The 21,536-nt window shown below is 41.6% G+C and overlaps 11 protein-coding genes across 11 annotated transcripts; 8 read left to right on the forward strand and 3 right to left on the reverse strand.

Annotated features, from left to right (window-relative positions):
* Positions 1 to 452: 452 nt before the first annotated feature.
* On the forward strand, positions 453 to 1,210 carry BDF20DRAFT_865351 (uncharacterized protein). Its single transcript, XM_053080787.1, has 2 exons — positions 453 to 953; positions 1,044 to 1,210. Exons 1-2 carry the CDS (start codon positions 531 to 533, stop codon positions 1,179 to 1,181), a joined length of 561 nt encoding a protein of 186 aa, XP_052937398.1. The 5' UTR covers positions 453 to 530; the 3' UTR covers positions 1,182 to 1,210.
* A 473-nt stretch (positions 1,211 to 1,683) lies between these two features.
* Positions 1,684 to 2,666, forward strand: BDF20DRAFT_817324 (HAD-like domain-containing protein; the record flags this gene model as incomplete). Its single annotated transcript, XM_053077242.1, has 2 exons — positions 1,684 to 1,806; positions 1,881 to 2,666. 2 exons carry the CDS (start codon positions 1,684 to 1,686, stop codon positions 2,664 to 2,666), a joined length of 909 nt encoding a protein of 302 aa, XP_052937399.1.
* A 248-nt stretch (positions 2,667 to 2,914) lies between these two features.
* Positions 2,915 to 4,642, reverse strand: BDF20DRAFT_865357 (TLC domain-containing protein). The gene is made up of 5 exons (XM_053080788.1): positions 4,491 to 4,642; positions 4,106 to 4,410; positions 3,745 to 4,032; positions 3,385 to 3,508; positions 2,915 to 3,304 (listed from the first exon to the last, which is right to left on the reverse strand). Exons 1-5 carry the CDS (start codon positions 4,594 to 4,596, stop codon positions 3,027 to 3,029), a joined length of 1,101 nt encoding a protein of 366 aa, XP_052937400.1. The 5' UTR covers positions 4,597 to 4,642; the 3' UTR covers positions 2,915 to 3,026.
* Positions 4,643 to 5,768: 1,126 nt separating this feature from the next.
* Positions 5,769 to 6,643, forward strand: BDF20DRAFT_805460 (uncharacterized protein; the record flags this gene model as incomplete). Its single annotated transcript, XM_053076494.1, has 3 exons — positions 5,769 to 5,890; positions 5,999 to 6,323; positions 6,398 to 6,643. Coding segments are annotated over 3 exons (693 nt in total), but the record flags the coding sequence as incomplete, so codon positions are not given.
* A 393-nt stretch (positions 6,644 to 7,036) lies between these two features.
* Positions 7,037 to 7,351, forward strand: BDF20DRAFT_865368 (uncharacterized protein; the record flags this gene model as incomplete). The annotated part of the gene is made up of 1 exon (XM_053080789.1): positions 7,037 to 7,351. A coding segment is annotated over one exon (288 nt), but the record flags the coding sequence as incomplete, so codon positions are not given.
* Positions 7,352 to 9,172: 1,821 nt separating this feature from the next.
* On the forward strand, positions 9,173 to 11,406 carry BDF20DRAFT_865389 (HotDog domain-containing protein). The gene is made up of 7 exons (XM_053080790.1): positions 9,173 to 9,500; positions 9,570 to 9,653; positions 9,728 to 9,784; positions 9,898 to 10,619; positions 10,763 to 10,878; positions 10,954 to 11,007; positions 11,104 to 11,406. Exons 1-7 carry the CDS (start codon positions 9,288 to 9,290, stop codon positions 11,289 to 11,291), a joined length of 1,434 nt encoding a protein of 477 aa, XP_052937403.1. The 5' UTR covers positions 9,173 to 9,287; the 3' UTR covers positions 11,292 to 11,406.
* Positions 11,407 to 12,765, forward strand: BDF20DRAFT_865395 (uncharacterized protein). The gene is made up of 4 exons (XM_053080791.1): positions 11,407 to 11,551; positions 11,637 to 11,883; positions 11,953 to 12,105; positions 12,248 to 12,765. The coding sequence occupies exons 1-4, from the start codon at positions 11,505 to 11,507 to the stop codon at positions 12,737 to 12,739; spliced, it is 939 nt and encodes a 312-aa protein (XP_052937404.1). The 5' UTR covers positions 11,407 to 11,504; the 3' UTR covers positions 12,740 to 12,765.
* Positions 12,766 to 12,945: 180 nt separating this feature from the next.
* BDF20DRAFT_834824 (uncharacterized protein) lies at positions 12,946 to 14,272 on the reverse strand (the record flags this gene model as incomplete). Its single annotated transcript, XM_053078772.1, has 2 exons — positions 12,946 to 13,632; positions 13,733 to 14,272. The coding sequence occupies 2 exons, from the start codon at positions 14,270 to 14,272 to the stop codon at positions 12,946 to 12,948; spliced, it is 1,227 nt and encodes a 408-aa protein (XP_052937405.1).
* A 2,405-nt stretch (positions 14,273 to 16,677) lies between these two features.
* On the forward strand, positions 16,678 to 17,486 carry BDF20DRAFT_865398 (uncharacterized protein). Its single transcript, XM_053080792.1, has one exon. It carries the CDS (start codon positions 16,689 to 16,691, stop codon positions 17,427 to 17,429), a length of 741 nt encoding a protein of 246 aa, XP_052937406.1. The 5' UTR covers positions 16,678 to 16,688; the 3' UTR covers positions 17,430 to 17,486.
* A 127-nt stretch (positions 17,487 to 17,613) lies between these two features.
* Positions 17,614 to 18,001, forward strand: BDF20DRAFT_905778 (uncharacterized protein; the record flags this gene model as incomplete). The annotated part of the gene is made up of 2 exons (XM_053083205.1): positions 17,614 to 17,705; positions 17,800 to 18,001. The coding sequence occupies 2 exons, from the start codon at positions 17,614 to 17,616 to the stop codon at positions 17,999 to 18,001; spliced, it is 294 nt and encodes a 97-aa protein (XP_052937407.1).
* A 645-nt stretch (positions 18,002 to 18,646) lies between these two features.
* Positions 18,647 to 20,212, reverse strand: BDF20DRAFT_865404 (uncharacterized protein). Its single transcript, XM_053080793.1, has 2 exons — positions 20,068 to 20,212; positions 18,647 to 19,992 (listed from the first exon to the last, which is right to left on the reverse strand). The coding sequence occupies exons 1-2, from the start codon at positions 20,123 to 20,125 to the stop codon at positions 18,917 to 18,919; spliced, it is 1,134 nt and encodes a 377-aa protein (XP_052937408.1). The 5' UTR covers positions 20,126 to 20,212; the 3' UTR covers positions 18,647 to 18,916.
* Positions 20,213 to 21,536: the final 1,324 nt, after the last annotated feature.

Consider the following 21,536-nt stretch of genomic DNA (forward strand, 5'->3'; position numbering starts at 1 on the left):
TTGTTCTTTTTTGTTCTTGTTTGTTCTATGGGCAAAATACATAACAAATGCACAATTTGTTGTCACATTCAGGGCCCGTCCCGAGCGATCCCCCAAAAAACTTCGATTCACCATGGATCGCTTTTGTTCGGGATTCAATCATTCTTTTTTTTTTTTTTTTTTTGGAGCGTTTTACGCTTTCTCAAAAGCAGTAAAGAGCAAGAGCAGAGGTTCGCTCCCTCTTTTAAAAGGTGTTGGGCCTTATCGTCATGGAGGATGCTGGACTTTTAATGACCCTGGAGCCAATCAAACTACAGACGCGTGCGTATCCTTTCTTGACGCTAGACAATGTATGAATAGCAAGGCATTGGTTGTTGATCTTGGCTCTCCATACGTCTTGATCTTTTTGGAGAGGAAAGGATCCGAGCAGCGGCATTAAAAGGAAAGTAGGGTTGGGAGAGAATTTTTTTACTTTTTTTTTTTTTTTTTTTTTTTTGTTTTTACAATAAACACCTTCATCAAACAGCATCCATTGCGTAAAAGTGTTCGTCATGAGCCAACCATCGTTAAAATCAGCAACAATGACACCCACATCCCCGTCATCGGATGTGACAACAGAGGATGCTGATCATGTAGTCATACCGGCCAAAACATTGTTGACAGGGGCAGCAGGAACATTCGGTGCAGGCATCCTGGGCGCCATTGCCTATACAAAAAGAAAGCAATCACGGCATTGGAAGCAGGATTCAGCTGTGACCACGACGACAAAAACACATCACCCACTCTCCCCAGGAACAGCAGCAACGACACCCTCGACCCAACTGCCGCCAAAGATGACAGCAGCAGAATATGCAGTGGCAAAAAAAGAAGCCTCTCTCTTTGCTTTTAAAACACTTGGCTACGGCACTTTGTTGGCATTTACAGGGGCAGGTTTACTGGCCTATACAGTAAGTTGGTGGCTAGATGTTCATAGTGTAAGTAGGATAACAAAAGATTTCCAAGTGTTCATCCCTTTATCTGACCCCACACACTATCTGACTATGAAATGCGAAAAAAAAAAAAAGTTTAAAGAATTCTCAAGTAAGCTTCAAACGATCGTGCCTCAGAAAACCTCCAAACTACGACGCATGCTGGGAGGAAAACGGTTTGAAATGACTGTGGAAGAAGAAAAGGAACTGGAAAAGCTGAATGTTGAAGATTAAAAAAAAAAAAAAAAAACCCTAAGAAAAGGTTTCTTTACACTTGTTTCAGTTGTTTTATAAAAAGGCTAGAATATACCATAAAGCAACACAAGTGACATGACTATAAAGTTATACAGTAGATGTTACAACGTCATTGTTGTTTAATACGATAGAACATTAGAAAAATGCCCTGGACAGCAGATAGGGCGACCTACATAGTCAACAGTGGGTCGGTCCTTCAACCTTAGTGGGTTGGGTTCTACCAATGCTCACCTACACTTGTAAAAATAAAGAATATCATTGATGCATACATTTAGTCTTCAAAAGCAAGGTCCCTTTTTCATTTTTTTAACGTCATATCTTAGATAGCAAACTATTACTAGGACTGAGCGTAATGCCTTTCATAGAAAAATTATAAATACAGTGGCCATGTGTTCTTTTATTTATTTTTTTTCTTCTCCTCACTGTCATTTTTTTTCCCCCCTCACCCTAATTCACCACCATCATGTTGGAACAAGCTCATATGGAAGAACACTTGTCCAGAGAATGGGCTCTTTTAAAGGATCCTGTTATCCATACTGAAAGACTAGAGGCCATTCGTCAAAAGAAAGGCTACATTATTGATATGGATGGTGTCATTTACCACGTAAGTTCATGGGGCTGCGGGAGTCAATGAACGTTGCGAGGAGGTAGAGGGACTCAATTGTTTATGTCATCTAGGGCACGAACCTCTTACCGGGCGCGAAAGAACTTGTTCAATTTTTGCAAGAAAATAACAAAAAGTATCTTTTCCTTACCAACAATTCAGCCCCTACCCCTCAAGAACTCCAACAAAAGTTACGTCGTCTGGGTATTGATGTGGAAGCAAAACACTTTTTTACCTGCGGTCAGGCAACAGCCCTCTTCCTTGAATCTCAAATGCCCGGCGGCGGTACCTGCTATGTGATCGGTGAGCCTGGTCTCGCTTACGCTCTTTATGACAAGGGCTTTGACATGAATGATCACGACCCTGATTACGTTGTCCTGGGTGAAACATCCGCTATCAACTTTGAAAAGATCACCAAAGCAGTCCAGCTCGTCCAAAAAGGAGCCAAGCTCATTGCCACCAACCTGGACATCGAAACCTTGGATTCACAAGGCCGTAAGATTCCTTCCACCGGTGCTTTTGCCGCTTCGATTGAACTTGTCACCAAGACGCAAGCCTTCTACTGTGGTAAGCCTTCCGCATTGATCATGCGTTACGCTCAACGTGTCTTGGGCCTCAGTCGCTTGGAGACGTGTATTATTGGTGACCGTATGGACACAGATATCGTCGCCGGTATCAGTTCCGAAATCGATCCTGTGCTGGTGTTGTCGGGCGTCACCAAGATGGAAGACTTGCATCAATTTGCCTATGGTCCTTATTTGATCTTGGGTGGTGTTTATGAAATTCCTAGTGACGATCCTTCTCATCATGTCACGGACGAAGACCTTGAAGAAGCCAGCAGAAGAGCCTCTTTCTTGTAAGAATCAACGAATCCTCTATCTCCTCCCTCTCTCTCTTTTATGTAAATAGACCACACGCACACTAGCCCCCACTTCCTTCTATGTAACCTTATTTCTACTGCTTAAAAAAAAAAAAAAAACCTACAATAAACGCTTCTCCGTATGATGTCAATCGATAAAAGCCCTCTTACACTTGACTTTTTTTTTCTTTGGATATCCACCACTCTGAAAGAGCAACCCACAGCGTTAAAAAGTAGAAAGGTGTAAATGCATGTATTATGAAAAAAAAAAAGCAAAAAGGTAGTAAGGAAATGAGAAACTAAAAAGGGATAGAATACAAAGAGTATCGTCATGGTGTATGGTATTTTTTGAAAGGCCTTTTCAAAGATGTTTAAGTGCATGTTTTTCTTCCAAAGGCAGTACTTTTTCATCAATGGCGTCGCATCCGGACGTTGTTTCATCTTCATCGTCACTTCTTGGATCGCAGGCGTCATCCTGTGTTAGCAAACGGACAATGACCTTGACGATCATGACGAACCAATAGACCATCAAAAGGTTCAATATCACTAATGAACCTACCCAAATAGACTGTGTAAAGGGTGTAAAGTATTTGCCCTCGGCAGGATTCCAAGTCATGTCCATATAATATTTGGGCTCGACTATACAGTACACAAGAAAAATAAACATGAGTCCCTTTCTGTATCTTGGGTTTTTTGGTTTAAAATGGTTTGTTGGCTACCTGCTACGCTCCAAATGACAATGGTATAGAAAATGTGCCTTGTAATGGGCCAAGAAAGAGTGAACAGTCCAAATGTGATATTGCAAATGACTTCAAATCCAAGGTATTTCAAAACTTTCGCCAACTATAGAAAAAAAGAAGAGTCAATAAGCGTGCGTCTTGGGCTGACTATAGAAAGTCCTGTGTGTGTGTGTGTGTGTGTGTGTGTGTGTGTGTGTGTGTTGCTCTGTTCTTGGCTCCTCCTCCCCACCACTGCTTCTCCCCCCGCCCCACCCCCACTTGCCACGGGTGGCCCCCACGCTCAACCCCACCCAGCTTTCTTTATTCGGAATTTGAAAGAAAATGAACGGAAGACCTTACCGACAATAATATATCAGACAAATCCATACAGCATAAAACAGCATTGCCAGCCCGCGTAATATTGCAATAATAGCTGGAACCCACCAAAAAGATAGTGATAATATGGTGTGACAGCATCGCGTAATGATCTTTTCTGCGCTTTTCTATATGAAGACAATACATCTGCTGGAACCAAAAAGCGAGCTGCATCAAATAGTAATACTTCATTTCTTGGGAAATGATCTCATGAGGGTATCCTTTCCAAAATTCCGAAGTATTCAACCAATATGGACTATAATACATAATATGCTTGTGTAATGGCAAGAAAAAAATTTGTTTAGCTAGCCATCACGCTAACATATACTTTATTTCTCATCCTTACCATGCCAAGTGTTCCAAAAACAAGATAATACAAGCAAGTGTACAACTGTTCCGCCACTCTGAGTCGTTTCGCTTTTGGGCCGATATGAAAGTGATTCAGGATGGGTAAGCAAATGTGGTTGATAAAGACGACACGTATGAATGTAAACATGTTTGTCCAAAAGAAAAGAAAACAAAAGTCATTTTTGCCCTTTTCAAATTGATCTGGTCCCACTTGATGAGAAACAAAGAAGAATTGGTTGCCTACGGATCGGTAACCAGTGAGGTATAATAAGACAAAAGTCAAAAAGATAGCGCCAGAGAGTTCTATAGAAGAGTGAGTGAGTGAGTACGTGACGTGAACACACATACACCGGTCTTATGTCTGCATCTTGCGAAATGTATACCTGCTTCATATCGTAGACACGCGTTTTTCAGTTTTGAACGAAAAGGTACCGTTTTATTGATAGATACTGTCAGTGGATCCATGGTGATCTTTTCAGACTCTTTCATCTTGACTTTTAGATGCTATAACAGGGAAATTGAACCAAAAAAAAAAAAAAAAAAGAAAGCGAAAAGAACGAATAAAGGGATCAAAAACACATGCGTTTCTTTGTTTATATATGAGTTTGAATGATAAGGCTTTCTTTTGTTGAGTCCAAGAGGAAGATGAAATTACAGTGTTTTAGCTTCAACTTTACACTTTATACAAATTTTATTGGACAATATATATATTTAATTTAGATAATTTTAAATTATTTTAGGATGAAATGGTATAATATTCTTGGACGATTTATTGAATAAATAATTGTAGACATTATTTTGAAGGTCAGTGGACATTTTTCAATTGATAGTGGCATTACTTTAAAGTACTACGAGACGTAATGAGTATTTTAGTGTAAAACAGGTCTTATCAGCAATAGATACATGGTTGTGGTTTACGAGACTTTATTTATGGATCATATGAATTGATCTACGCGTTAAACTAATCCCAGACACGTTCTTCCGCCGCGTAGATAACGGTCGTTGTTGTCAATCCTAATAAAAAATAAGATGTTGTCAAACTAGCATTTACAGAAAATAAGTTTGACATCTTTCCTTTGATTTCCATCTTCTTCTTCTTATTCTTCTTTCATCTTTCTTTCCTCATCCTGATAGCTACTACTCAGCATGTACAAAGCCAAAATCTTGCAAAAAATCAAATCGGTGGCAGAAGCCCATAAGAATAAAGTCAAAGATGAGTCCTTCCGTAAGTAACACATGAGCGCGCTGTTACAAATAAGTTATAGTGGTAATCCTCAGATTATGTTTTGTATGACTAGTAAACATCGAGTGCAAGGATTGCAAAACACTCGGACATTTCAACAAGGCATACCATGAATGCAAGTTTTACAAAGCAGTTTCTGCGGCTGATGGTAAGTATCATGCTCTCACTGCAAGACAAGTTTATGCTTAACGGAAATTTAGTTGGAAGTAGCGGTAAGAAACGTAAGCAATCAGCTACAATCAAGGAAGAAAAGAAGCAAGCAAAGAGAAAGAAGAAGCAAACAACTGGAGATATCAAGTGTATCAGTTGTGGCTTAAAGGGTCATTCTACTTCTCGTTCTCTCGAATGCCCCAATCACATTGCTTCAAAGGAAGAAGTTATCACCTCGACGCTTGGAGAAGGCTCCACTGTATTCACGAGGAAGCTCCCTCTTACGTCTGCTGTAAAGCCAGCGTTTCGCGAACAATTCCAAGAAAAAGTCATCTCTTGCTGCTCTGACATAAGGAGAATAGTATTCTCTAGTCAATTATTCGTTAACTCGTACCTCATTCATTATCAGGAGAATAGAAGGAATGCTAACAAAGGCGACAAGAAAGACACTGATAAAAACAGCAACAAAGGCAGTAAAGAAGCCAACAAAGAAGACAGCAAGAAAGACAGTAAAGAAGCCAACAAAGACAGGTCTATTCCTGATGTATTCTGCCAGCAATTCTGGTATTCAGTAGGTCAGCTTATAACGGGCAAGCAAGTTACTCACAAAACGGCATTATCCGAGGACATAAAACAGTATTATACAGACTTCAAGGCAAAGTTCCCTACTATCGAAGTAAAACACAAGCTGACCGTGGGATATAGTCATTGCCTTACAGAGGCAGCAAAGGAATTGAGCGTCTCTTACACGAACTCCATTGTAGAGCGCTTCGAGCAGCGCTTAACAAAGTTCCTTACTTACAAGTTGAGAACTATGCTCCCGGTAAGGCTGTAACCGAGTACCTTCTTAATGCTCTGCTGTTTTATTCATTTTATTTCTCTTTATACACATTCTAGAATATCAAACGCACTGATGTACAAAGAATTGTACAGCTCTATTGTTACCAATCTGTCTGTCATGGTCATCCTCATTGGCCAGAAAACCTCGAGCTGGCGGCTGTTGACAAAAACCGAATTGAATTACTCTGCAAACAATTTGAAGAGTTCATTCCAGGAGAAGTAACCCTCGTTTCTCTTTCTGCTGCTCCTGCAAAGTTTGTTAATGCGTTACGGAACATACAGTTTACGTACGAGCAAGAACATATACAGCATAAACCGTACGATGTCCGTGTCCTACCACTTCCTCAGCGTTTCTTTCTCTTTCCTACTCCATCGCTGAAATGGCGTTTCATCGCGATAAGTTTAAATGCTCTTACACCCTTCATGTTTCCCGGAAAAGTTGCCAAGGGTTATACAGCCCAACTCGAACAATTCTGTAAAGTCTTCGACTTCAAAAAGTTTGGCTTTAAGAGGTAAAACTATAGAAGAACTTCTTCAGCAAAATTATGCCTAATAGTAAACACACCCCTATTTTTGCTTCTGTCATAGTCTAACCGCTTTGAAGGAAAGTTCTGATGTAATGTTTCGAAACATGGTTAGGTCGGACGGCTTTACTGTAGACTTTTTGTTCAGCCGCAAAAAGAAAACAAAAGAAGACATGACCATTCATAATCATACCTTGACTTTGGAAGATTTTTCTTATGACGAAGTACAAGACAATTACAGACCCGCTTTCCTTGATCCAGGGCGAAGATCTGTCTTCACAGCGGCAATCGGACTAGATCATAACAAACATCAAGTACGCAGCTGCTCTACCAAGGAATATTATCATATGACCGGAAGTATCAGATACGCTGCAAAGCTGGAAAAGAAGAAAGCAGGCACAATTAAAATGATCGAAAGTGGCATACCAACCGCCAAAACTTCTATCATCGAACAACATGACCGTCATGTACAATATATATTGCAGCACTTCGAAGCCTTGTTCTCTTTTTACGGCGAGGGAACTGCTGAAGACAGATTTCGTTTATACCAGGGTCAGGAGCGTGCTGCCAACAACATGGTCAATTTGCTTATTAATGGAACCACAAAGTACAATAAGCAATTGAGGTTGAAGAAGAAGAAAGATCGAAGCAAGTGGCCAAAGAAGAATACCGACAGAATGGCCTTTTGTAAACGTAAAAAGAAGAAGAAGAAGAAGCAAAAGGTTCCAGAAGAGAAGGAAGAAGCAGATGCGAGAGAAGTAAGCGATGTTCTCGCTAAGAAAGATAGGTAAGGTTTTTAAATGATAAGCAATTCATCCACTATTCGCAGAAATATTGATAGAACTCATGCTTTCTACAGTAATCCCCTGAAGAACAAGTGGAAGCCTGAACCCTTTAGTGCAGGCGACACTAAAAAGATCCCTTTGATTGTAGTTGGTGATGGCATGTTCGGGAAGAGTGCAGTGCCCATCAAAGGCCATAAGACTGGTGTCGTTGGTGTTCTGTGGCGTGCATTGAAGCGAAGAGAGGCTGCTGGTGATCTCCTTGCCGTTACAATTGATGAATACTTGACATCACGCATATACAATTGTTGTCGCTCAGACACATTGAAAGCATTAGACACCGTGCGTGGCTGTAGTATCCTTGTTTGCAAAACCTGTAAGATACTATGGAACCGCGATGTCAATGCAGCAAAAAACATGATGGCCATCAGCATTTCGGTATGGAAGTCAACGGGAAGACCTGCGGAGTTTTCTAGAAAACCAAAATCACCCGCATCAACCACTTGAACACCATCCTCTAATCGCCAGCACGAAGCTGGTTTGATTTTTACAGGTAAGCATCTCAATTTTTGTGTAGTTCAATCTTGAAATTATAACTTGAAGGTCTCAAAAATTACTTTTTTCGTCTAGTTATATTGCGGCTTCGTCTAAACCCAAAGCTAAAAAACTGTACCTGGGATTCAAACCCAAATATTTTTTAGTTAATGTTTCAAAATTATGAAAAAAAGGCGCCATTTTTGGGCGTCTTTTACAGATCATTCATAAAGGACCGATAAAGGGAAAAGCGACCCCTTCGAAAGACAGGATGCACCTGAGCCTGTACCTGCTTCTGGTTTTCATATAATGTTGAGCGGTTATTTGCTTAGTGTCATCATCGCACACGATGGATAAAGACGAATAGATGGATCTTTCCAAACTCCTCTGCCTACTCTTTTTACGGATGAATGGATTTTGATGAGGTCGAGCATGGATGGACTAGCTGTCTGTCAAAATGGGAAAAAAAAGAATCTGTCTGCATTTCTATCCTGACCCGTCCTTTCCCTTTGGTTTTTTTTTTTTTAACTGAGCGGGGAGGTTGCTTTTAAAGATAACACACGCGGTTTTTACCTTTGGTACGTCTTTCTATCTTGTCCATAGTGCTTCTACCTTCACAGAGAGCCAGGCAAGGAGAGTGCTTCTTATGTGCCACATCGCCTTTTCTGTCTTGCACGTAGTCTACTGCCTTTTCTTCCGTCACAAAGTTTGCCGAGAGTGTGTCTTCCAGAAAAACCCCATGACCATGCGCTAACTTGGACCGCGAGTCTTGGCAGTTGTTTGAAAGGGGAAAAAAAAAGGGAAAACAAAGGTCCTATTTTAACCAGCAAGCGATGTCACCCTATGACGAGGCCATCCTTCATCTAGGGTCGACAGACGTTTCAAACGGGCCATTTTTATTCAGTTACTTCTACGACTGCATAAAACCTATATTTTTGGGCTTTCGTACTATAAGAAGTCTGAAGTCTGACCCCTTTATTTGATTCGCTTTCTTTTTTTTTTTTGTGTGTGTTTATCCCCTCCCAACCCCTTTGAATAAATAGAGGGGTTTTTTTGGCTTGAAAATTAGCAAAAAAACCAGAAATTTGAAACCAATTCATTCACTTTATGGACTCCTCGTCAACTCAAGATCAGACATTTACCACCAGAGTCAGTTCTTCGTTCCTCGATGGTATCTACTTCATTTCCAAACCCTTTCTTCGACGATTTTTGCCAGATCCTTATACTGAAGCGGGTAACGTGCGAGTGGAAGCCAAACCAGCATCGACATCTCGAGTGACCATTACAAAGATTGTTTCACCCGAGCATTGTAATTTAAATGTAAACACCCGTGTTGAGAAAAACCGGAATACGTATGAATGGGAAAGATATAATATCAGATTCTGTTAGGGTTGTGCGTATGCTGGTATCATTTTGGGTTGGATTGATATTGCTGCAGGAATAGCCGCAAAACGGCATGCTATTTCACCATCGGTAAGATGGCGTGATTTCATTGCAAGCTTTACAAAAAAAGCTATATCCATTCATTTGCTGTTTTCTGGCTTTAGGTCACTCGCTCAGTAGACGACGTTGCTTTTTTGCATCCCATCAAAGTGGGAGATATTGTAAACATCACCACTTGTTTTTTGTTTTTTTTACATTCATTGAGTTGAAGAGAAAGCTTCCCCCTAACTTTGTATCCTTTTCATATGTATATATCTTTCATGTGGGCGCGTAGGTGAGTGTTCAGGCTTCTGTAAACAAATCGTGGAAAACGTCCATGGAAGTGGGCGTCAAAGTAGAAGCAGAATCTCCTTTATCCAATGAACGCTTTTTTGTCGCTCATGCCTATCTTACCTTCGTGGCCCTCTCCCCTCGACCTGAGGCGAAAACGCATCTCGGAAGAGTGCTTTCTGATTTGGAGCCCATGGCCGTTCCAAAATTGATACCTCAAACCGACATGGAAAAGAAACGGTTTGACATGGCAGAAACACGTCGTTTGCAACGAATGCAGTCAAAGAAAAAATCAGATCATCGTCAGCAAATAAGAGACCTGATGAGGGAATGGTCTCAAGGTTTAAAAGAACGCGTGTTGGAAGATGCCCCCATTAAACATCATCCTGGTTATTTCGCAGAATCTCCTTCCAACTCGCCTGCGCTGATCGTACAAGACACAGAGGAAAAGAACGGAGGGCTATCCGTCACCGAGTTGGAGGACCACCAGGCCAGAACGGCAGTGAGACGAGGAGGTAGACGCTACTCTCAAGACCCCAAGTTGGGTCAGCAGTCCGATAAAGAGCAGCTCATGAGTTCCACTTTTGCAGAGGTCGTCGAATTAGTCATGCCACAACATGCCAACACCCTAGGCATCACTTTTGGCGGCCAAATCATGGCCTGGATGGAGACATGCGCCATCACCAGTGCCAACAGATTAGCGAAAGCGTATTTATTGACCGCCAGGTACAGTACAAAATTGATTGGACATCACCAAAAATGGGGAAACCCGAAAAAATGTGGAGGAGGAGGGGGGCGGGGGGAGTCATGAAGTGACTCACATCTTGAGAAATCAAAACCATCATCTTAAAATATACATTGTCGATTAGTATAGATAGTTTAAATTTCATAGCAAGCTCTGGCGTAGGTGATGTCGTCACCATAAGGTCACTTGTTTCAAGATCCTTCAATTCCTCTATGGAAGTCTATGTTACTGTCGAAGCAGGTAAAGGATAGGAAACTCTGTATGCCTCCAGATCGAACCCCCACAGACTCATCTAAAAGGACTCTCTATTCATAGAGAATTTACTGACGGGCGAAATCAAATTCACGAATGATGGATTCTTTACAATCAGTAAGAAAACTACTCAAATCATGGGCTACTTGATGTCTATTGTGGTTTACTGAAACATTTATAACGCTATTTTTATTTTTTTCAAATGTCAATCAGCTGCTCTGGATCATGAAAATGTGCCAGTGATTATACCCAAGGTGCTGCCACAAACAGAGGCAGGTCGTGAACTATTTGATGGTGGACATGAGAGACGTATTAAACGGTTGAATAGGCGACAGGAGGTGATCAGTTTAGTGACAGCCTCACAAAAATCTAAAGATCCTTCCACTCCACTTGATAGCTAGTCAAATGGCCCATCTTTTTTCAAGAACGGAGTTACATCAGCAGCCCTAAAAATCTGAAGACTGCTTTTCTGTGTTTGTTAAAGGTCAAATAAAAAAAAATCCCTAGGAATCAAACCATTTTAAGCTTTTTTTTTTTTTGGACTTTTGAAAGTGTCATCTTTTCTATATACCATTTCTGTTTGAGCAAAATTATACACACCTGCTTTCTCTGTCATGTCCTGTAAAACTGTCCTTGCTTCAAAAGTTTCTGCTTCCTTCAGGTAAGAAAATTGAGTTGTAGAAAAAAACCCGCTATTTAATTCACGCATAATTTTTTAATTTAAAAATAAAAAAAAAAAAAAAAAGATCTCAAATCAAAGAAGATATCAAACATCGAGATATTCGTCCAAAGTTGGTTGGTTTTCTTGCCAATGAAGATCCCGCTGCTATGAAATATGCTGAATGGACAGCAAAGACCTGCGCTGAAACGGGTGTAGAATTTGAACTTCGCAAAGTGGATAAACTAGAATTGGAGGCAAAGATCACAGAAGCCAATGATGATAAAGACGTCAATGGCATCATGGTTTACTACCCAGTATTTGGTGGAAAGCAGGTAAAGCAAAATATGGACGATCAGTAATAATGAATCAAGGACTTAGTGAAAGATGATTGTTCCCCTTAGGATCTGTATTTACAAAGTTGTGTCAGTGAGCTCAAAGATGTTGAAGGACTCTGTCACAAGTTTGTTCATAACGTATATCACAATATCCGATTTATGGATGAAAAGGAAACCATGAAGTGTATTATTCCATGCACACCACTCGCTATTGTAAAGGTACGAATAGTCTTTCAAACCGAAACAAAGAAAGAAAGGGAATGGGAGGGGTGGTGGGGGTTGAAAGAAAGTTAGCAGGTGGTGAAAGAGCCACCGATTTTATTAGAAAAGAAAATCTTATCCTTCACGTCTCTTCGAGTAGATTCTTGAGTTCATCGGCGTTTACAACCCAGTCATTCCTTATGGCAACCGTCTTTACGGACGTACCATTGCCGTTGTTAACCGTAGTGAAATTGTGGGCCGTCCTTTAGCGGCTATGCTGGCCAATGATGGTGCGAAAGTGTATTCGATTGATGTCAACGGCATCCAGCTTTTTACCCGTGGTACAGGCATTAAATTGGCCGCTCATAAAGTCGAAGACATTAGTCAAAGTGTGGAAGAAGTGATACCTCAATGTGATGTCGTGATTACCGGTGTGCCTACTCCCAAATACAAGATGCCAACTTCTCTTTTGAAAGACGGTGTCGTGGCTATCAATTTCTCTTCCTCTGCTAATTTTGAAGAAGATATCAAATCCAAAGCTTCTATTTTCGTACCTTCTGTAGGAAAAGTAACAGTAGCCATGTTGGAGCGTAATTTGCTCCGACTTTATGACTATCAACATAATTTGACAGAAAAGAAATCAGAGGCATAGAGTGGCGACTTTTTTATTCACAATAAACATATTTGTACATAGACTAGATGAGTTACATATTATTCTACAAAGGTTGAGTGAGTGGTATAGATGGATGAGGGTTGTCACAGGTCAGTGTACCGAATAATGGGTACGAACTGAGATCACGGATGACTAGATGAAAGCAAAATAAATTACAAAACCAAAGCTGCCGGCTGCCTTCCCCTTCAGTCAACAATGTTGTATACAACTTTATTCTTGCCTTCAAAATCTAAATAAGCGACCTTGATATTCTTGTTCTTCTCGCATAGATATTGTATCTGTTGATCTGTGGTAGCAACCAATTCGCCTGATCTGAGAAAATATCTATCACCGCAGTTGTTAAATACACAACAAGGAACAACAGCAAAGGATTTATTGTATTTGAGTGCTATATCTACAATAGGCACTGTCGCTTGATCCGCATGCAAACCAACCAAAAGGGTTGTTTCCGACATGAGTTCTTTGTGATTTTCCACAAATGGGTCATCCAGGAGAGTATGTAAATAAGTGGGCTGAATAGTGTATGGCCATTTCTGAGCGTCGAAGTGAATCTCTCTGCTTTTCCAGTCGGGCTGCTCAAGGTCATTGCCGCTTTCAAATCGATACATATGTCTACGCAGTCGTGTGAGCCAGTAAGGAGGTGTCTTTCGTACTTTCGGATCAACCACCGTTGCGGGTATACCAAACCCTCGACTCAAGAACATCGATATCTCACCTTTTCCTCCAGCCACATCCAAAACGTGATCCTTGTCCGTCAGTTGGAAATTCTTCAGTAGCCAATCCACGAATATCAAAGCGCGCATACCGTGAGGTTTCTTGGATGTATGAGGGTCTTCAGGATCAAATGTAGCCTGTTTGCGTGCTCTTTCTCGCTGATATAAAACAATAAAGGAGGGGGGGGGATGTCAGCCATGTTATCAGGATAGCCAATGCGGGTAAAAAAAAAATAAAATGTATGCAAGTTCATGCTACCTCTTCTAACCATTCTTTTCTGGCTTTTACAAAATCTTCACCCACAGGATGCTGAAACTTACAATCCTTTCCTTTATGACATATGTTTTTATTGATCCAATATTTGCACGCTACATTACTTTTATGAATGGACGGACCGTTCGCTGTAGAATTGTTTGCGCCCGTGAGTTCAGTAGCATCCTCCTTCATTTTTTTTAAAAGACTCCCCAAGGGTGGGTCTTGTCTGAAGCCTTCACGCTCAGTGTAAGGTGTTATTATTTTAATAGGTCTGTCGGTTTGCCACACTGCGTAAGGTCTATCTTCAGCTTCTTTTGGATTCAAGGGGTACCCTACTTGAACCTCGACAATCGATCCTGGTTTGCAATTATGGTACTCTTCCTGAAACTGGAGGTAATCTAAAGTTTGATCGTCTGTTCGAAAGAATATCTGTGATTTTTCTCCGGCAGGCAGTGGTTGAACATCAATAAAGAAAATGTTTTTGTTGGCCTTCCTTCTACATCTTATCTGTCCAGTAATTGTCTGAACAATCGCCACCGCCATCCTTTGCTGATCACACGTTGATTTGAATTGAAGGACAAAAGAAAATTGAGGACAGGTGGGTCAGCTGGGCTTATTTTTTTTTGTTCCCATTTTATGCTGTTTTGCGCGAGTAACCAAAGAAAGAAGCAAAAGAACAATAAGATGAACCCCGCACACTTTTACAATGAATAAAATGAATCGTTGTCGTACAATTGAACAATGCCCATTTTTATCCAAGCAACAAAAACAACAATAAAAACGAAGAAATCCTCGAATATAAGTCATGTTGTTCCTTTGTCTCTTTTCTTCCCTCTTCTCATCTTTTCCCGAGAGAAATAGATAATACATGTCTTTAGCGAGCCATTCTACCCGACCTACCAGAATAGAGGACTACTATTCAGATGATGAAAACCCTCCGCCCAGTAGGCAAGCACACAGACAGCAACAGTTGTCTCCACAATCACTTTTACGGCAGCAGCAGTCATTTAAATTGCCTCATCCGTTTCAGCAACAACAACCACATCAGGGAAACGATCCAACTCTTATCCACTATGGTCGTCCACAACAACGAAAATATCGAATGTCTGCTCCAATCTCATTAGATCCAGAGGAACTGAACGAAAGAGAAGAAGAGGAACTGCGAAGAGCTCTTTACGAACTCAATTTACAACATCATTATGCTGACAGTAGAAGAAGACCTCTACTCACACATAGACAAAGTCAGGAGTACATAGAGGATGCTGCTGGCCGACCTAGACAGCACAGGACGCATTTGAATGAGCCTTATCCTACTCCAATGGAGATGGAAGATGAGCTATTTCCACCCTACGAACCTCTTGCACAACATGCACCACATCCCTATTACGCAGCGCCACACTATATGCACTCACAACCCTATCCAGTACCTCCACCGCAATGGCTGCCACCGCCCCATCCGATTCATTCTTCACCCAGGTTTCGCCCTCCTCCATCTCTGCATTCAAGTAATCATGTCGGTGTACCGCCATTTTTGCGACGATCGTTTTCAACAAGGTCGTACAACAAACGTAATAGATCATCTTTCTACAATAAAAATCATGCTACTAAAAACAATAGTCATTTGCGAAGAAAAACGTGGCTGTCTCAGGAACCTGATCATGCTAGCGAGGACTATTCGGACGGTCATGGTCATAATCCATCTGACGGAGAAGAAGAAAAAGCAGAAGAAGAAGAAGAAGAAGAGGGAAAAGTCGACCACAACAATGAACCGAGAAGCTTTGTTGGTTATGACAACACGATGCATCGTCGAAATAGCAATATCCACTTTTCAGGCCGTCGAAGAGCCAACTCTTTTACTGAAGGAAGACGCCCGCCAAATCACTATTTTCAACCCCATCCTGCCTCGTTTATGCATCCTCCTCCCCCTCCTCCTCCACCACCACCACACTTGCTGATGAGAACAGGACCGGTGCCTCCACCCTTTCATCGCAGACGGAGGGTGCATAGCCTACCTACAACCCCTTACCAGACGGATAGCGAGGAAGAGGAAAGTAGCGAAAGTAATACAGCATCCATGATCGAGGAAGATGATGCTGATGATTTGCATTCTCAACCTGGGAGCTTTCAACGACCTCACCGTATGATGAACAGAAGAAGAAGCAGTGTGAGAGGGCGGACCACGCCTCCCACATTTCCGAACCGATCTCGCGTAGCTCGTAGTTTATCGTTTAGTGAAGTCTATCCGCCAGTACCCCGCATGGAGCTTCACTCCCCACCTTCAGTAGCTCCAGCTCCAGCGCCCCCCCTGATGCTACCACCGCCTCCACCTCCACCTCCACCCCCTCCGCCTCCTATCATGGTAGATGCACATCACCGGCCTGCTTCCATGTATAACCTTCCTACAAGTGAACTGTTTGATCATTTAACCGATGAAGGTGCCAACCTTTCAGCAGCGGCTGCAAACGGTATTCCACTCTTTCAACAACAATCACAGACAGCTTCTTCTGTACCCGTCACACCTACTGCTATGATGAATAATCCATTTGAATCGTCGATAGCGGGTATACCCACCATGAACAACAATGAAGGCATGGGCAGTCATAGTCACGGCCCTGATGTGAACAGCAGCGCTCCTGTCAATGCAACACACGGTGAAGGAGTCCATCGAAATCCTATGATGAACCCCACTCACCCAGCATGGTTAAATAGAAACAATGAAGCAGCCTTTCTTCGTCACCAACAGCAGCAGCAACAAAACAGAATGATGGGCATCCCACCACCACCACCCCCTCCTCCCCCAATGTCTCTCTTCAATCATCCGATGATGCCTATGGCTCCACCTATGCAACAGACACAATTTTGGCATCCACCTGAATTATGGTTTCCACCTCCTCCTTCTGGTCAACTTAACGATTTCCCACCTTTGCTACCCTTCTTAAACCCGAATGACCCAAATTTTATGGCACAGGTCATGATGCATGGAGGAGGCGGAGGCGAAGGAGGAAGAGGTGAATCAGCAGCAGCAGCAGCAGCAGAAGCTGCAAGTCATGGTGCGAACGGAAATGGGCCTTCAGCAGCACCACCAGCGTCACCTCAACAGCATCATGAAAAGGAGCAAGGCCATCCAAGACATGTGTCAGAAGGAAGAGACGACCTCCATCATCCATATACATCGCGTGACATGATGATGCCCATGATGAGGCAACGCCCGCCAACAGAACCTATGTTTAGAAAAGGGCTCTCTATGTTGGGAGGTCTGTTTGGCAGTAACAGCCATAGTCAAGGTTATGGCATACCGCCGGCGGATCACTTTTCGGCACCTCTTCAAGCTGACCCTCATTTCTTGAGGCAGCAAAAGAAGGATGCTAAATTAGCTATGGAATATGCAAAATTAGGTACGTTTTATTGTTGGCGAAAACTCATGGATGGACAGGAGGCACACTATGAATCCTTTAGTATACCTAATCAAAAGCATATCAAAAAGAAGCTGAATAAGAACCCTCCTCAAACCCTCATTATGCTCGCCCATCGCGAAAAAAAGTTACAAGGCGAGATCATGTTAGACATTACGCAAAATAGAGGTTGCTCTCTGCAGAAGATAGGTGGCAAGACTATCTTGATTCAATTAGAAATTAAAGAAGAAAACTATACGCCAAATAATGACTTTGTATTTGCTAATCATCCTTCATCAACGAATTAAAATAAAAATAGCAAGAATTTTTTTGGTTTGTTTTTGCCCGCTCATTTGAGTATCCGCCGTCTTCCCCCCCATCCCACCCTTTTGACGAAGATCCCCACATCTTCCCTTCCTTAACTTTTTTTGCCTTTCCAAAATGGATGATACACTAGAACAAGTTCGAGCCAAATGTGCCCTTCAATTAGAAATGTATCAGAAATGTGTTGAAAATAACCCTCATTCATGGGATAAGGCCTGCATACAGCAAAAGAAAGCCTTGACAAAATGTTCAGAAGAAAAGTAATATAGGATGACCAACGGAAATAATTTGAATACAGGAAAACCTGTCAAAAAAAAGCCGAAAATAAGGACTGACATGGATGCTTTTGTTTAGTGTTGGCATTTTGAAATTCGTAAAACAGCAATGTGCTAATCAGATCAACGCTTACGACAGTTGTCTTGCTGCCAATACCGAAAAACCTGAAGAATGCGTTCAACCTTTGAAAGACTTGTATCTTTGCACAGAGGCAGCTTCTATTCTATTCCGCGACGAGCAAAAAGACAAAGCAGCAGACGCTTCACCAAAAAAGAATTAGTCTTGTGTGGAAACGAATGAAGGAGAAGGAGATTCTCTTTTTCAGAATGTAAAATAATGTATCATAGTTTTTGTGTGTATATGTGTATCGAAAACTATCCTACTAGATAGCTGAAGAGATATAGATTATAAATGGATATCTTTTACACCTTTTTGAGTGTAAGCTTCGAATTGTTTTCGTCCTTTCCGGAGCATGTATTCAATCGTTGCAAAATCAGATTTGCGAATATCATGTTGCTTGAATTCCTTTCGTATAAATGCATAAAAACGAGGTCTTGTTTCCTGTTACGTTTGCTTTATTAGAATAGTACATCCTAAGATGACAGACCCTATTTCTGGCCTTACCTTTGGTTTTGCTCTCACTGCTCGAAAACATTGTCTGTAGAAGCTTATCACCTCGTTTTGTAAACCTGAATGTTTCATAGCAGTGAATGACTTGGTGGTGGTGTTTCGCAGTAGTACCTGAAAGATGATGAAAATTCACGCAAGAAAAGAAACGGGCACATGGGGTGAGATTTTCACTTGCAAACATTCCCGGGAATAGCTCATTCTGGCTTTGTCAGCGGCCATTAAAACAGTAGTAAAAAATCTAGCGGCCGCCGCTCAAACATTTAACATAGCCATCACTGACTTATTTGACGAAAGATAACTAAAAAAAAAGAACAAGGGCCTGCCATTATTTAATATTTGAACTGTAAACATGTTGAGATGAACAAAAAGAAAAAATGCTGTTGTGTAATTGATTAGGAATGAGTGTAAATTAGGTAATAGAAAATAACTACATAGAAAAGAGTAACAGGATAGTAGAATGATGAGAGTTTCCTGATATAGCACAAAAAGATTAGAAATAAAAATTAATAAAAAATTGTTGAAGTGGTGTATGGGGCAATCCTTTATCAATGATCATCTGGAGTGATTAATATCGGCGTTGTTGAACGAATTGGTCCGAACTACCAAAAGAATCAAAATTATCATGGTATTCTTCAGACATGTTATTGCCTATGCTACTACTGATGGATTCAGGATGATAGCTCTCCATATCTGCTTCACGTTTACGTTTCTTGTACTTCATTGCCATCATGGTAGCTGCACCGCCCACAACAAGTGCGCCACCAATGCCGCCGACACAACCGCCAATGATGGCTTTGTTTTTCTGACTTAGACCGTCGCTCTGGCCAAGATCACTATGAGCAGCGCCGTCATTAATGGTACCCGTCGGTGTTGCTGTTGGCATCAAGCTGGAAGAAAGAAGAGAAGAGGTGATAGAGGCCATAACAGAGCTACTACTGACACTTTCAGAAGCAGAAGAAGTGGGCCATGCTGTGCTCTCTGAAATAGAATCTGTAATAGAAGCAGTAGGATCTATTGTAGAAGATGTCACAAGGATAGAATCGGTTGTAATGGGTGTTTCGTCGATGGAACTTGTGGGACTGGCTGACTCAGTGGGTGTTGCATTCGTTGATGAGGGAGCCGTGTTTATGGCATCTGTAGGTGTCGGTGTAGGCTCGGAAGTGGATGAATCTGTGGGTAAGAATGAAGTGGGTGTAGCACTATCTGACATAGTCGCAGTAGGAGAAATAGAAAGTTGTTGATCTGTGGGGGTACTGGTATTTATATTATTGTTATCTGAAGTAGGTTGCTGGTCTGTTGAGGTAGGTAGTGCTTGATTGGATTGATCCGATAAAGTAGAAGGTGCAACTGCTTCTGAACTACTACTGTTAGAAGTAGTTTCAGATCGTGAAGGTGCTTGAGTCGAAATTTCGGTACTAATGGCAGGGGCCGGAGAAGCGTTTTCTGTGGTTTGTTGTTGTTCAGTTGGAGTAGCAGGAGCGGAAGAAGATGCCGTTGGCTGCTCTATAGAAGCTGGAGGAGAAGGCTGCTGTTCTTCTGAAGTAGTAGGTACAGGTGCTTGGGAAGTAGCTGCTGGTTCAGTAGGTTGCGCTTCCGGTGTCGTTGGAGTAGGTGCAGGTACTTCTGAGGCTGTAGGATCAACTATTGAAGTGGAGAAAAGTAAGAAAGAATGTAATACCCTGCTAGTTTATGTTTTTGAAAGAATAAAAAGCTTACCTTGATTAGTATTTTCTGTTGAAGTAGGATTGGCTGCCTCTACATATGAAATATGCATAAATTAAACACTATTAGCTGGAATGTACAAGTAAGGTTTTTCTATTGACAACTTTCTAACTTACGGGTAGTATCAGGTTCTGGTGTGGCTGGTGTAGGGACTGTACTAACGTCATCAGCATTGTCCTGACCTTCATTATCATTGTATAAATGTTATTGAGTGTTTGAAGGATCCAATATTCATTGCTCGCTCCTACCTTTATTTTTGCTTTTGTCAGTTTTGGAATCGCCAGAATCGTTGTTGCCACTATCGCCTTTATGAGCATTATTGTCAGTATGATTGCTATCATCCTCGTGATCATTTCCGTCATCCCCGTCACCACCGTCACCACCGTCACTTCCATCATCGTCCCCATTATCGCCCCCATCATCGTCCCCATTATCGTTTCCACTGCCGCCATCATCATTCTCTGAGCTTCCTTCGTCTACTTGAGAATAGATGTCAGTATTTCCTTCCTTATTCCCGTCTTCGATATCTTCAACTCATTCTTCAATAAGTTGTGATCATTTACCGGTGTCCTTATCCACATCACCCTCTTCTTCACCCTCCTCATCATTTTTATCTTCCTGGTTATCCCCGCCGCCGTCCTCCTCCTCCTGCTCCTCCTGTGCCTCCTGTTCCTCCTGCTCGTCTTTGCCACCATCATCACCACCATCGTCTGCTTCATCTGTTTCAGCTTCTTCGTCCTCTTCTTTACCTTCATTTTCATTCTCTTGATTGTCTTCATTATCGTCGTCGCCAGCGTCATCATTCGAGTTGCCTGAATCATCATCTTCATTATCATCGTTCGAAGCATCATCCTCGCCTCCTTCATCCTCATCTTCTTGTCGCTTTCTTAATTTTTCATATAATTCAGCTGACATTTCTTTTTTCTTTGATTTTTATTCGATCTGTATCCAAAGAGAGAGTAAGAGAGAAAGAAAGAACGCCTTTTTCTAACGCTTAAAACAAAGAGAGAAAAGGGGGAAAGAAAGAAAGAAATGTCAAGTTTGGTCTGGTACGTTCCTTTCAAAAAACCCACCAACTTTTACTAAGGTTAAAAAAAGGAAACCTATGTTTCTGTTTTTATGGGACAAAGATGTGTCAAAAAGAAGCGGCTCCCCAAAAATGACAAGATGATGGCGTGTTTTGTTTGAATAAACGGTTGAGGGGAACCAGAGAAAAAAAAAAAAAAATCCAACACAAAAACGTAGTAGAGGTCTGTGTGTGCCTTAAAATAGCCTCCCTATTAAGTTACTGTGTAGGCTTGAACCGCTGTTCATTTAGCTATAAAAAGTGACTTTTTTTGCGTTGGTGTCTTTCTTCCAACCTCATTTGACAAAGATGCTATGTTAGATAAGATAAACATCGTTTCGTTGAGTGATCCTATAGACAACGTCTAATTAAAAGAAATCTCGTGCAAATCAATGTG

The sequence above is a fragment of the Mycotypha africana genome (assembly GCF_025528875.1).
Source record: "Mycotypha africana strain NRRL 2978 chromosome Unknown BDF20scaffold_4, whole genome shotgun sequence".
Classification (NCBI taxonomy): Eukaryota; Fungi; Mucoromycota; class Mucoromycetes; order Mucorales; family Mycotyphaceae; genus Mycotypha; species Mycotypha africana.